Here is a 14812-nt window from a genome sequence, read left to right as displayed (position 1 = left end):
AGGGATTGAACTCAGGTCTCCCACATTGCAGGCAGATTCTTTACCAGTTGAGCCACAAGGGAAGCTTAATTTTTTTTTACAAATTTTGTTAATTGACTAGGTGAAAAAAAAAAATCTGTTCAGTTCAAGTTTCACATCCATGTTAAGTCACTTCAGTTGTGTCTGACTCTCTGCGACCCTGTGGACCATAGCCCACCAGGCTCCTCTGTTCACGGGACTCTCCAGGCAAGAATACTGGAGTGGGTTGCCACACCCTGCTCCAGGGATCCTCCCAGCCCAGGGACCCAACGCTCACCTGTTATGTCTTCTGCCTTGGCAGGCAGGTTCTTTACCACTAGCACCACCTAGGAAGCCTGGATAAGCTTCACATCTCTTCTTAACTTGGCGCTGACCCCCTAAGGTGAGGAGACCAGCGGTGGATTAAAGGCTGGGTCTGTTTCCTTATTCTCCTTGTTCCCTTCTTCCCACTCTCACCTCTGTGACTCTGAGGTCATGGCCAAGTGTTAAAGGGGAAAGCAAAGCCGTGACCACCTAGCCAGGCCCCTTACCGTCCTCTCTTGCCATCCCGTGATCCCAATCAGAGCAGACATCCCACTGCTGCCTCTTCTGTGGGGTGCGTGACAGGGTTCTCAGCACTGGCCCCACCAAGGGACCCACCTGACACAAGTATTTTGCACACCTGCAGGCCAGATTTTCACATCTTTCACCCTTTCCCACCTTCCCCTGATTATGGTAACTTGCTCTTACTCTTCACTGTCCACTCTGGGCTCCCCTCACCCAGCCAACAGCTCTCTGGGGCCAAATCCTTTCAGTGTGACAAGAACACACCTCCATCCTTATTCTGCTAAAGCCTGCACCTGGAAAGGCAGTTCCTTCTCACTGCTGCATGCTCTCCTCGCCTTGCCACTGCAGTCTGCTCCAGCCAGCTTCTCCGAACAAGTGCTAGGACCTGAATGTGCCCCCAGATGGTTTCTCAGATACCCAAGGACATCTATACAGCCCTTCCATCATCACGTTCCAGGAGTAGGCTGCAGAAACTTTTTGACTCTTTATAAGCCTCAGCGACAAGTGAGAAGTGCCAGTTCCCAACAGTAGAAAACCGCTATCTCCACATGGTATTCTCGTGGTTCCTCCCTGGCTGGGAACGAAATGCGGGGAAATGCCTCCTTACCTTCCACCAAGAGAAGGAGGAGAGATGCTCGTGGTCCCTATTTCTGACAATCTTCTTTAAAGAAATCTCTCTGATGAATCTCTAGTCTTCTCTTAAATGGGAAGCAGGAGGGTAACTGATAATGGGAAAATTCACTACTGGGAAGGTCACTCCTCTCCTTAGCACTGAGGATACTAACCATTCAGAGCCTCAACCCGAAGATTTTAGTGGACATTCTGAGACACAGGAGAAGTACCCCGCCCCCCTCCATATCCTATTGATGTCTTTTGCTCTGGATTTGGGGACTCTTGTCTTGTGCAAGATCTCCCACGCCACCTTTGGGGTTATAAAAATGAACTTAATGTTCTTTTCTTATGTCTGTAAGTCTTGTTTTTTTACCCTTAGATCTTTGTTTCATCAGGAATTTATTTTTGAACATAGGATACTAAGGGTCTTTGTTTTCTTCCAAATGGATAGCCAATTACATCAACATCATTTATTACACCAAAGAAACAATTATTTTCCCACTGGAATGCCAGGTTTGTCACAAGTTAAATTGTTACATATACACAGCTGTTTTTTTACTCCTTATTTCATTTATTTTCCTTTTGATTATTCCTATGCCAATATCACATTGTTGTGATCATAGTATGTCTGTAGTCCGTGTGGAGATACAAACACACATGCACGCATACATATTTAGTTATCAGTATTTGTGTGCATGGCTTTTAAAATCTGGCACTGTGTAATATCTTCTCTTATTAAACTTTTCCAAATCAGTTTTACACATTTATTCTTTCATGTTAATATTAAAATCACATTGCTATGTTTAAAAAAAGTTGGTTGGAATTATATTCAATTTACATATTAATTTGCAATGGAATGACATTTTAATGATATCAGGAAGATGATATATCAGATTTTCTGACCTATATTGGCAAATCTATAATGACTGGATTCCAGGCTTTCTGTGGCCAAATAAAGACTAATGTGTTTACTTAGTTGTGTAAGAGGAGGGCAAGAAACCGAACCCATTCCATGTAACCAAATACCCAATCTCTGTGTCCTCCTGCTCTGCAAACCAAGGGGATCCTCTTAAATGGAGGGAAAACTACCATCAAATTGCAATGATCTTTGCCTGTATCAGTCAGTTCAGTCGCTCAGTCATGTCCAACTCTTTGCGACCCCATGGACTGCAGCACACCAGGCTTCCCTGTCCGTCACCAACTCCCAGAGCTTACTCAAACTCATGTCCATCAACTCAGTGATGCCATCCAACCATCTCACCCTCTGTCATCCCCTTCTTCTCCTGCCTTCAATCTTTCCTAGCACCAGGGTCTTTTGAGATGAATCAGTTCTTCGCATCAGATGACCAAAGTACTGGAGTTTCAGCTTCAGCATCAGTCCTTGCAATGAACACCCAGGACTGATCTCCTTTAGGATGGACTGGTTGGATCTCCTTGCAGTCCAAGGGACTCTCAAGAGTCTTCTCCAGCACCACAGTTCAAAAGCATCAGTTCTTCAGCACTTAGCTTTCTTCACAGTCCAACTCTCACATCCATACATGACCACTGGAAAAACCATAGACTTGACTAGATGGACCTTTGTTGGCAAAGTAATGTCTCTGCTTTTTAATATGCTGTCTAGGTTGGTCATAGCTTTCCTTCCAAAGAGTAAGAATTTTTTAAATAGATAACACCAAGTTCACAGTCATAACAACTATCCTTTTTTGGGCATCTGTTGGCTATGTACCAGGCATCACAGTAAGTCCTCTATGGATATGATCTCATTTCCTCTTTGCAATACATCTGTGAAAGTGGGTATTAACATTCATATTTGATAGAAGGGAACACTGAGACCCAAGCGGTTAAATGACCACTAGAAAGTGTCCAAGCTTTGATGGAAACAGGGCTGCTCAATCCCTTCACTGTTCCCAACCATCAAGCCTTCCAATTCCGGGTGATTCCCAAACTCTTCATCGCTGACAACTTTTCAGCATACCCTCTCTTTCTCTCCATGGCAGATGTAAGCTTGCCAGTTATGTTTTATGGTGTCATTGCATTAACTTGTGTCTTGCCCTTCCTGCACCCATGCCAAGGAAAGAAGGTTGGAGAGGCAGAGCAGTGCGAGCCATGGATGTGCCCACTGTCCACAGGACATGCCCACCTTGGAAGCATCACTCACTGAAAACTGAGGTTCTGTAACTGCTCTTCCACATCGAAGGTCTTAACCTAGGTCTGGGACACTGAAGCCCCACAGCCCTCTGAGTACATGGATATTTACTTCATGGGGAGCTTTCATGGGGAGCTTTGATGGTCTTAGAGCTGTAGGAACACCTCCCCTCATCTCCTGGACAGGGCGACACCTCACATTTTGTTATCTTACGGCATTTTTACAGCGGTGTTTCAGTTGACCCAGACCAGGTGGAGTGCCTTGATGTGTCTTTCTACTGGCTCTGTGGAATCAAGAGTCTGCCCATTTGTGAAAGGCTCCTCATGTCAAACTCTCTAATGCACCAGACTGTTAGAAAGAAGCCTGCTTCTGCTCTGCTGTCCTGTTCTTGTTCTCCCGCCACAAGGACCTTAGTCCTAACACAAATAAACAAATAGCTGTGTTTGGTGACCCCTTGCCTCTTAAAAAAATACTAATTTAAAGAAAGGTGGAACAAAAAAAGACAAACATTCACCTACGTCATTGGGTTTTATTTCTCCATGTTTTCTTCCAGCTCCTATCCACATACTTATTTCCGTACATAACTGAATTTGTAACCTAACCACAGGAACTTCTCTCTTTTCATTTCATTACCTGCTGTCTTGGCACTTGCTGTTCTTTAAGCTTCATGCCACTTCAGCAAGGGAATGCTGAGTCCTCTGTCCTAGAACTGGACACTGTTTCCAATTTAAGCTATTATAATTAATGCTGCATTAAACCGTTGTGTGTTCACGGCGCTTAATTTTATCTGCATTAGCTCCCGAGAGAGATATTACCCAGCCAGGGAAACGAGCATTTTCCTCCAGTTCCTCTTCTGCACTGTCTGCCCTCCCTCCCCGCCGCCCCTTAGCCTGGTTCACCCCCAGCTGAGCCCCTCACTCTGCTCCCCCCACCCGGTTCTTCTCTGGCTGATTCTGGCTCCTCTGGCTCCCGTATTTACCGGCTTTGGTTTTCTTCTGGCAGCAAGCTGCCTCCTCTCTTAGGCACCAGCTGCACTTTAAGAGACGAATTAGTTAAACTCCAAGGGCAAAGACTACAAATTTAATCTGAGATTATGACACTCGGTGAAAAGACTGTTATGCTTTAAAAAGAAAGATAATTGGTGCTATATGTTAAGTAAACCCAGGAAAAAAGATTTTTACAAGTTTTATTTCCAAACGGCTTGCTGCTGGGCTGATTTTAGGCAGAAAAGCTTTTGAATTATATGGGGTTGTCCGTTCAGGCTGCGTGACCTCACAGTAAGCTGAGGCGAGCACGGAGCTTCCGGAAGGAGGGGAACCGTCTTGGTCACCAAGGGGCAGTCACCTGGCCCGGGGAGCCGGGGCCTGGCGCCGCCGGGCTGGACCGGCCGTCTTCCCGGCCTCTGGCGCCCCCTGACGTCTGCAGCGGGAGTCGCAGGCCTTGGAGAGGCCTGGACCCGCTCCCTCCCATCACTCCGCCCTCTATAAATATTCAGGTATAATCTACAATCTGTTTAGGAGCTGGGACGCGCCTTCTGAGAAACCAAGATCTACGAGAGTCCTACATCCCCCTTCAGCGGGTGGAAGGGCTGTTTGAACTAGATCTGTATGATTCTAGGTCCTAGTTGTTCTTGATGGGGAGGGCTGCGGAGGGCGGTTTTGGGGAGGGGCTGGACGGAGTGAGGGCTGGGGGTGCGTAGGATGAGCCGAGGTGGGAAAGCAGTTTGAGGGCTGCGGTTTAGGGCCTGGGGAAAGGACCCTAACACATTCCTTCATAACGTGGGTCTCCTAGGAAGTGGTTAGTCCCTTGTTTGCCGTTCTTTCTACTGCTGCCTCTAGAGTGGATTAGGGATTTGTTTTTAATAATTTTCCCTCAGCAAACCGTGGCATAAGAAAGCTAGTCACTGGATATGTTCAGCATATGCTGGCTGCTAGTCATGCCCCCTTAGCATGGCTCCGAGTCAATGAGAGACTTCGAAGATGGTATTGTGTTTGTGGCCAGTCTCTTTTGTGGAATAAAAGGTTAGGATCCTGTTAAGCAAGGGTGAGAGTTTTTACTGGTAGGGAGGGATGTTCCTGGACCTCTAGAGAGCTCAAGAGATAAAGCTTGGCTCAGGAACAGCTCTGACCAGAGCCAGTCTCCTCAGAAGTGATGCTCACTCTCTCTGTCCTGCAGATACCTGCAGGCTGGGCCAGCAGGGAGGGCGGAGGGCTGTTTGTGAGAGCAGCAGTGGGTAGCAGCCTTTTCTTCCCCAGGCTGCTTCAGTCTCTGGGGTCTGGGCATGGATACCTGAGTCCTGTTCTTGAACCTAGGGCCTTTTAGGTTTAGGGTGGCAATGGGAAATGCCTTTGATTTGCCCCTCGCTGCTCCACGCCTGACTGCCCCTCACCAAGACAACAGGAAATGAGGGGGCACACCCAGCAACCACCTGCCTTTGTCGGAGAGCAAATACCAGAGCAAATGTGAGGCCAGAGGGGAGAGGCGCATCCTGGATAGCTTCTCGCAGCAGCTCTGGGCCAAGCAGAGACGGGAATTCACCCTCCACGCCCTGTGACTATGCACCTGTGCAGTCTGAATTGTGGAAAGGGCAGGATTCTTTACTGGGGCGAGCAAACTGTCCAAGGGGGCATAGAAAGCAGCAAGCAGAATGGACAGGCGTGCCCCTGGGGAAGTCAGCAGTAGTACTTTCCGCTGGGTGTCCTCTTCTTCCCCCAAAGAAGGGCACTACCTGAAGTCTTGCCTCAGGGCCTTTGCACAGGCTGCTCCCTCCCCGCTGGAGCGCCACTCCCTGTCTTTCTCCAGCCCCTCCCACCACCTCCACTGCCGGCTTCATGATTGGGTCATGCCTTTGTCATGCCTTTCCTGTCCCAGCATTGTTGCGTCCTGCCTGGTCATTGCTTCCCCCCCCCCCCCCCCCCCACTGGATTCCTTAAACACAAAAACTCACACACTATGTCTCCATGCATGTCTCCATGCTTTTTTTTTTTTGCCCCCACTGGATTCCTTAAACACAAAAACTCACACACTCATCTCCATGCCCAGCAGAGTCAGGAATACAGTATTTTTGTAGAACAAACCACTGTACACAGTGGTATGGTAATTTACAGTGTTGAGTGAACGGCTTGAGGGCTTCAGGAGTTCTAAGAGGTCAGGTTAGGCTTGTGCGTTGAGGGTGGCCTGTTGGTTTCCGCCACCTTCTTTCTGCGGGCTTCTTTTTTGTGTGTGTCTGTTCCTTTCTGTCCCCTCCATCTCCACAGCCCTCTTTCTCTGCCCTGCACATAATCCCACTGCCGCCAGGGGTCTCTTCCATCACCCAGTCACTTGTGGTCATTCCATTTCATCAGCAAAGCACAGGAAGAGGGTACTGCTTAACTGAAGGGAACATTCCTAAGAAGTTAGCATTGAAGGGTTTCAGAGAGAGAGGTTTTCACTGAAACCAAGGGTAGGCAAACTACAGCCAAATCCAGCCTGCAGACTGTTTTCTCAGGCGAGTGAGCTAAGCAAGGTTTTTACATTTCTCTGCCTGTGAGCAAACAAGGCAGTGCATGTGTGTCTGGGGCGAGGGAGGAGCTGTCACCAAGCCCCAACCCATTCACGGCTTCCCTTCGGCTCTCCCCACACAGTGCCGCCCTCCAAGCCAGACTGCAGCATCCAGGGAGAGACCGTCATTGGGAACGACATCCAGCTGACCTGCTGGTCAAAGGAGGGCTCCCCAGCCCCTCAGTACAGCTGGAAGAGCTACAATGTCCTGCACCAAGAGCGTCAAGTCACACCAGGTAAAAAGGTCTGCAAGGAAGGCCAGCCCCCCACATCGAGGTGCCGCTGGTGTGGTTAGCATTGCCAGAGGAGACCCTGGGCTGACCAGTCAGATGCCCCTGAAGGTTGCCCTTCCCCCCTGCATTTTGCACTGGATTATCTCGGACCATCTCTCTAAGCAGCATTTTTCTCATGGTAGTGCCTACCTCATAGGTTATTGTGACAGATAATTACATCGTGCATGTTAACTTGTTTTCTTTATTCCCCATAACTGAATTCTCTCAAGCAAGCATGTATCAGTAACCAGTCGCTGCACAGGCACTGGTGGGATTTTAGTTTTGATTATGATTATGTCCTAAAGTATACATTTAAGTCCTCTGGTCTAACTCTGTGGCTCCACTTAAGGGCGGAGAAGTTTCTATTTCCATCCCTTATCTAGGCAGATACATCTCGGACTGCCCTGGTTCCCAACCCCAAACTCAACCCCATTGTATGGTCCGCACTACACAACTGGGTCTGCTATGAGGTTCCCACATTCTCAGGGAAGGAAATGGTAGATTCTGCTGTCGTTGCCAGGAGACTGGTTTTGTACCAGGCAGTTTAGTATTTGACCTTTCGATCAGGAAACAAACTGGAAAGAAAAAAGGAGTTGTATAAACATCCCGCTGCCATTACCTTGGAGTCGACTAATGTGGGAAAACCCCAGTGGAATCCCTGGGCCCTGTTTCCACCAGCTGCTTAGCCAGCTGCACCCACCACTCCTGAAGATCAAGAAAGACAAGGTCTGGGAAGTCCCATTGGATTAACTTCTGGGAAGACTTTCTGTCCAGTGTGGGCAGAAAGGAAGTGGGTGGTGGAGCAGTGGGTACAGACAACAGGTCTGAGGAGATGAGATGGGAGAGCAAGTCCCTCCAAGTGAGGGCACAGATAGGGGCTCCTGCCAAATGAGGGGAACTTGAGCACTCTACCATTAGTTTGGGGGTAAAACAAGAACTTCTGGAAAGTTAAAAAAAAAAAAAATTAGTAGAACCCAATCTATTGAACATAAAATAGAAGATGTATTATGGATTTCAACAAGCTTCTGGATTTGTTTACTTATTTCTGGCTGGCAAGTTTTTCTTGAGTGTGTCCAAACTGGTTGGCAGCTCTCCTCTGGCTGTATGACCTCCTGCCTCCGGGCTGTGAACAGCCCAGGGACTCCATAGATGGTCAGGGGCCAGCCACAGACACCGGTTGACCTGACCTTCCAGCAGAGTGTGTAGAACAGAGGGTTGCGTGAGTGCATGCTCAGTCACTCAATTAACTTTTTGTGACCCCATGGACTATAGCCCACCAGAGTCCTCTGTCCATGCAATTGTCCAGGCAAGAATACCGGAGTGGGTTGCCATTTCCTTCTCCAGGGGATCTTCCTGATCCAGGGACCGAACCTCTGTCTCTTACCTCTCCTGCATTGGCAGGCAGATTCTTTACCACTGACCCACCTGTCAGTGAAGCTAGCAGAGGGTAACAAGATGGGAAATGCTGCCATAGTTTGTATCTAGTGGTGCTAGAATCCAGAGGGGTCAAAGAAGGTTTCTTCAAGGAGGGGGCACTTGAACAGGCAGGAGAGCATGGTGGTTAGGAGCATGCATGGGCTTGAATCCTGGCTTGTCAGCTGTGTGACCTTGGCAAGTTAGTCTCTCTTTGCCTTCGTTTGTACATCTGTAAAATGGGCATAAAATAGTGTTTATTTCATAGGGATATTGTGAAGATTTTTTTTTTTTTGGCTTCTCTTTGCAGCCTGTGAGATCTTAGTTCCTCAACCAGGGATCAAACCCATGCCCCTTGCATTGGGAGTGTGGTTAGGGAAGTCCTATTGTGAAGTTTAAATAAAAGTACATATAAAATACTGAGACCAAGTGCCTGGTAGAATGATTAGCTGTTGTCTGAGCTGGTTCCTTAAGAATGAGTTGGCTAAGCGTGGAGAAAGCCTAGGAACTGTGCCTGCAGGAAGGATGGGAGATACCACTGAAGAGAAGCTGAGATGAGAGATGATGTAGGGCCTGCATATCAGACTAGGGAGGCTGGCCTCTGCCCTGTAGGATGTGGGGACTCACAGCTCTCCTGTGAAAGATTCCTCTGCTTGTTAGAAGCCAGAACTCAGTTTTTCAATGATCCAAAAACATGAGGGCACTAAAAGAGGTTAAATGGAGATTGCTTAGTTACCTTGGAAAAGATTTATTCTGGCTCTAATTAAGAATTACTCGGAGTCAGAATTGGGATTTGACAGTGACCGAAAAAAGCCTCTGGATGGTGGTGTGGGTTGGGCATTGTTCTTAAAGACTTCGGCTCTGTCTTGCCTCATGGAGCCCCAGAGAGTCTATCATGTCATCTTCTGTCGGTCAGTTGAAACCTGTTTCTGACTTTTAAAATATTTTGAAACAATCCACAGTGGGCAATCTGGGGAGCAGAGTTCCTCAACCTTCTTTATCTAAAGAGAGAATTCTCAGCATTAGAGATTGTTTCCTTTAATTTAGATCAGCGGGAGTAAACCAGCAGTAAAAAGACATGGAATCTGGAATCAACAAATGAGGGTTTGAGTTCTGGCTTCTTCTGTCACTCGTGGCCTCTCAGACTGTTAGTATCTTCATTTGCAAGATTGGGATGATCATTATACAGCCTTCCCCAAAGACTGTGGAGAGGGTAAGAGGCGATCACGTATGTGATACCTCTGAACATCCTTGTAAACCCTGTCAGTCAGCTGAGTTTCATGCACTGAAGGAGTAGGAGTCTGCATAGTAAGGAAGGCGGGAGAAGTGATTCTAGGGGCGGGAGCACTTTAGGGGAGGATGTTCTGAAGGGTGGGCTTCCCAGGTGGTTCAGTGATAAAAGAACCCACCTGCCGATGCAAGAGACACAGGAGACCCAGGTTTGACCCCTGGGTCAGGAAGATCCCCTGGAGGAGGAAATGGCAGCCCACTCCAGCATTCTTGCCTGGAGAATCCCACGGACAGAGGAGGCAGGTGGGTTGCAGCTCATGGGGTCACACAGAGTCGGACACGGCTGGCACACTGCGCACACGCACTCCCACATGCTTTCTGAAGGGTGGGCGTGGACGTAGCTCCCAGCAGCTGGGCTTGTTGAAGGCAGCTTGAGCTTGTTGACAAACCTTGGGATCAGGGAGATGGTGGGGTAGGGGGCAGAAAAGTCAAACCTTCCAATTTGACATCAGTGTCTCTTACTGACCTGGGCTCTGGAGGGAAACTGCTCCCTAGCTGCAGCAGAGGCAATGTGGAAACCCTACTGTCCAATGTGTTCCCCTTCTTGACCACGAGGTGTCATTGCAGAAGAAACATTCATTTTGGTCAGACTTCAAGAACTATTGGGTCTTTTCCAGAGGAAAAGGGACTCGAGAGCTCCAAACCAGAATCCAAACAGGTCTTGTGGCAATGTGTGTGCACTGGTTAATCCAAGAGTAGCTTCTAATGTCCATTGTTTGTTTTGAGAAACAGGAAGGAAAGTGCTGACTCTGGCCTAGGCTGCCACATGTTCCCTACCCTAAACAAGGCCAGGAGCTCCAAGCTGGGCTCTGAGAAGTGGGAAGAGCCTGGCAAGAGCCTGGAGCTTTCCACCTTGATCTGTCTGAAATGTGCTGGGTACATTCAACACACAGATTGAGTTTCATGTTCTAAAATAGTGGGACTCTGTTAAGAGACATACACCCCTGAAACATGTCCAGGTTCATAGAGTATTTCTCAGAATAGCTTTGCGTTCCTTCAAGATGCCTCTTAAAAATATAAAAACCCAATTGGCTTAGAAAATGGGGCCATTAATACCATAACCCCGTGTTAGAGGTGTCCGGTGCTGTTAGCACGTCAGAAACTCTAACTCATGCTGAACTTGCTTTGGTCATAAACCCTTTCTTAGTATCATATGTTACTATCACATGTAAACAGTGTTCCAGAAAAATTGCCAAGGTATGAAATTCTAGGATAGAAGGAATAGCATGTTATAGAGAATGAGTAACCAGAGACTATCATGCTGAGTTTCAGGGGATGAAGCTGGAGAAAGTATATATGAAAGGATTGGAAGAAAATAATCTCAAATCAAAGTGCTATTATTTCCAGCTGGTGAGATTATGAATGATTTTTATTTTGTTCTCTGCTCTTCATAGAGGCCTCCTCTGACCCTTCAGATGAGATTAAGATCTGATAGGGCTCCCATTATGAACTCTAATCACTATGTAATCACCATTGCTTTATGTCTGTTCTCCCTTATATACACCAAAGGATAGGGACCCTCTTCATCCTGCTTTGAACTGATGTGATGAGCATAGCAAGATTTTCTAGATTAGACTAAATGGAAGTAATAATTTTATGTCATACATTATTGTATGTTATGTACATATTATTGTAATGAGCATAATGTAATATATGTATAAGTTTTTATAATGAGCTTCCATTGCTTGTATAATATATCTTTTTCTTTCTTTTAAAAAAATTTTTATTTTATATTGGAGTATAGTTGATTTAAAATGTGTTAGTTTCAGAATGATTCAGTTATACATATACATATATCTATTCTTTTTCAGGTTCTTTTCCCATTTAAGTTACTGTGCTATACTGTAGGTTTTTGTTGACTATCTTATATATAGTAGTGTGTATATGCTAATCTCAGCCTCCTAATTTATCCCTTCCTGCATTTCCCCTTTGGCAACCATGTTTGTTTTCTAAATCTGTGAGTCTGTTTTGTTTTGTAAATAAGCTCCCCTCATATCATTTTATTAGATTCCACACATAAGTGGGCTTCCCTTGTGGCTCAGACAGTAAAGCGTCTGCCTAAAATGTGGGAGACCCGATTTCAATCCCTGGGTCGGGAAGATCCCCTGGAGAAGGAAGTGGCAACCCACTCCAGTACTCTTGTCTGGGAAATGCCATGGACGGAGGAGCATGGTAGGCTACAGTCCATCGGGTCGCAAAGAGTCAGACTTCACTTTCACTTTCTTTCACATATAAGTGATATCGCATGATATCTGTCTTTCTCTGATTTGTTTCACTTAGTAAGATAATCTCTAAATCCATCTGTGTGGCCACAAATGGCATTATTTCATTCTGTTTTATGGCTGAGTAATTGTATATATGGCATCTGGTCCCATCACCTCATGGGAAATAGATGGGGAAACAGTGGAAACAGTGTTAGACTTTAGTTTTTAGGGCTCCAAAATCACTGCAGATGGTGACTGCAGCCATGAAATTAAAAGACGCTTACTCCTTGGAAGGAAAGCTATGACTGACCTAGACAGCATATTAAAAAGCAGAGACATTACTTTGCCAACAAAGGTCTGTCTAGTCAAGGCTGTGGTTTTTCCAGAGGTCATGTATGGATGTGAGAGTTGGACTGTGAAGAAAGCTGAGCGCCGAAGAATTGATGCTTCTGAACTGTGGTGTTGAAGAAGACTCTTGAGAGTCCCTTGGACTGCAAGGAGATCCAACCAGTCCATCCTGAAGGAGATCAGTCCTGGGTGTTCATTGGAAGGACTGATGCTGAAGCTGAAACTCCAATACTTTGGCCACCTGATGCGAAGAGTTGACTCGTTGGAAAAGACCCTGATGCTGGGAGGGACTGGGGGCAGGAGGAGAAGGGGATGACAGAGGATGAGATGGCTGGATGGCATCACCGACTCGATGGACATGAGTTTGAGTAAACTCTGGGAGTTGGTGATGGACAGGGAGGCCTGGAGTGCTGCGATTCATGGGGTCGCCAAGAGTCGGACACGACTGAGCGACTGAACTGATTGTATACAGGTACCACTTCTTCTTCATCCATTCGTCTGTTGATGGACATTTAGGCTGTTTTCATGTCTCGGCTATTGCACATAGTGCGCATAAACACTGGGGTGCATGTATTTCTTTGAAGTATGGTGTTCTCTAGATGTATGCCCAGGAGTGGCATTGCTGGATCATATTGTAGCTCTGTTCTTGAACAGTATTCTGTACTGTTCTCCATCATGGTTGTACCAATTTACATTTCCACCAATACTGTAGGAGGGTTCCCTTTTTTCCACATCCTCTCAAGCATTTATTGTTTGTAGGATTATTGATGATGACCATTCTGGCCCGGTGAGGTGATACCTCTTTGTAGTTTTAATTTGCCTTCCTCTAATAGTTACTGATGTTGAGCATCTTTGAGTTAATGATGTGCTTTTTGGCCATCTGTACGTCTTCTTTAGAGAACTGTTTATTTAGATTTTCTGCACATTTTTTGATTGCATTTTTTGTTATTTTGATATTGAGCTACATGAGCTGTTTATATATTTTGGCGATTAATCCCTTGTTGGTCATGTTGTCTGCAAATATTTTCTCCCGTCCTGTGTGTTGTTTTTTCATTTTGTTTATGGTCTCCTTTGCTGTGCAAAGGTTTTTAAGTTTAATTAGGTCCCATTTTTTTTAATATTTTAATTTTTATTACTCTATGAGGTGGCTCCAAAAATTGTTACGATGTATGTCATCGAGCGTTCTGCCTATGTTTTTCTCTAAAAGTTGTATACTGCCTGGTCTTACATTGAGATCTTTCATCCACTTTAAGTTTGTTTTTGTGTGTGGTGGTAGTGCGTGAGTGCTAAGTCACTTCAGTCATGTCCAACTCTTTGCAACCCTGTGGACTGTAGCCCACCAGGCTCTTCTGTCCGTGGGATTCTCCAGGCAAGAATACTAGAGTGGGTTGCCATGCCCACCTCCAGGGGATCTTCCTGACCCAGGGATCGAACCTGCATCTCCTGCGGCTCCTACATTGCAGGCAGGTTCTTTACCACTGAGCCACCAGGGAAGCCAGGTGTGTGGTGTTGAGAATGTTCTAATTTCGCTCTTCACATGCAACTGTCCAGGTACCCCAGCACTGCTGATTGAAGAAATCATCTTTTATCCATTGTATTGATATTATTCTTGCCTCCTTTGTTGTAGATGAATTGGCCAAACATGTGTAGGTTTATTTCTGGGCTTTCTCTCCTGTTCCATTGACTTATATTTCTGTTTTTGTGCCAGAACCACACTGATTTGATTATTGTAATTTGTTGTATAGTCTGAAGTCAGGGAGCCTGACTCCTCCAGCTCTGCATTTTTTTTCCCCTCAAGATTTCTTTTGCTATTATAAGTCTTTTGTTTCCATACAAATTTAAAAACTTCTGAAGTCAGGGAGCCTGACTCCTCCAGCTCTGCATATTTTTTCCCCTCAAGATTTCTTTTGCTATTATAAGTCTTTTGTTTTCATACAAATTTAAAAACTTCTGAAGTCAGGGAGCCTGACTCCTCCAGCTCTGCATTTTTTTTCCCCTCAAGATTTCTTTTGCTATTATAAGTCTTTTGTTTACATACAAATTTAAAAACTTTTTGTTTTAATTCAGCAAAAAAATGCCATTGGCTTGGATAGTGTAGTCATTTTGATAGTATTGATTTCTCCAATCCAGGACCAGGGTGTATCTTTCCATCTGTGTCATCTTTCATATCTTTCATCAGTGTCTCATAGTTTTCAGAGTACAGGTTTTTTGTCTCCTTAGGTAGGTTTTTCCTAAGTATTTTATACTTTTTGATGTGATGGTAAATGGAATTGTTTCCTTAATTTCTCCTTCTGATCTTTCATTGTTAGTGCATAGAAGTGTATTTCTGTGTATTTTGCATCTGGCAACTTTACCAAATTCTTTGATGCTATCTAGTCATTTTCTGGTCTCACTTCTTTTCTAATTTGGATTCCTTTTTTTTT

General features: G+C 45.7%; 1 protein-coding gene across 2 annotated transcripts in view; it reads left to right on the top strand.

Annotated features, from left to right (window-relative positions):
* GPA33 (glycoprotein A33) overlaps window positions 1-14812 on the top strand; it is a 50886-nt gene that overhangs the window by 24540 nt on the left and 11534 nt on the right. For both annotated transcript variants that reach the window (XM_061120173.1, XM_061120174.1), the window contains one exon: window positions 6946-7098. In XM_061120173.1, the coding sequence (XP_060976156.1) occupies window positions 6946-7098 (153 nt within the window). The remainder of the gene's footprint in view (window positions 1-6945; window positions 7099-14812) is intronic.

This window comes from Dama dama, chromosome 20 (assembly GCF_033118175.1).
Source record: "Dama dama isolate Ldn47 chromosome 20, ASM3311817v1, whole genome shotgun sequence".
Classification (NCBI taxonomy): Eukaryota; Metazoa; Chordata; class Mammalia; order Artiodactyla; family Cervidae; genus Dama; species Dama dama.
Note: the sequence above shows the minus strand (reverse complement) of the source record. Positions and strands in the feature narration are given on the sequence as shown.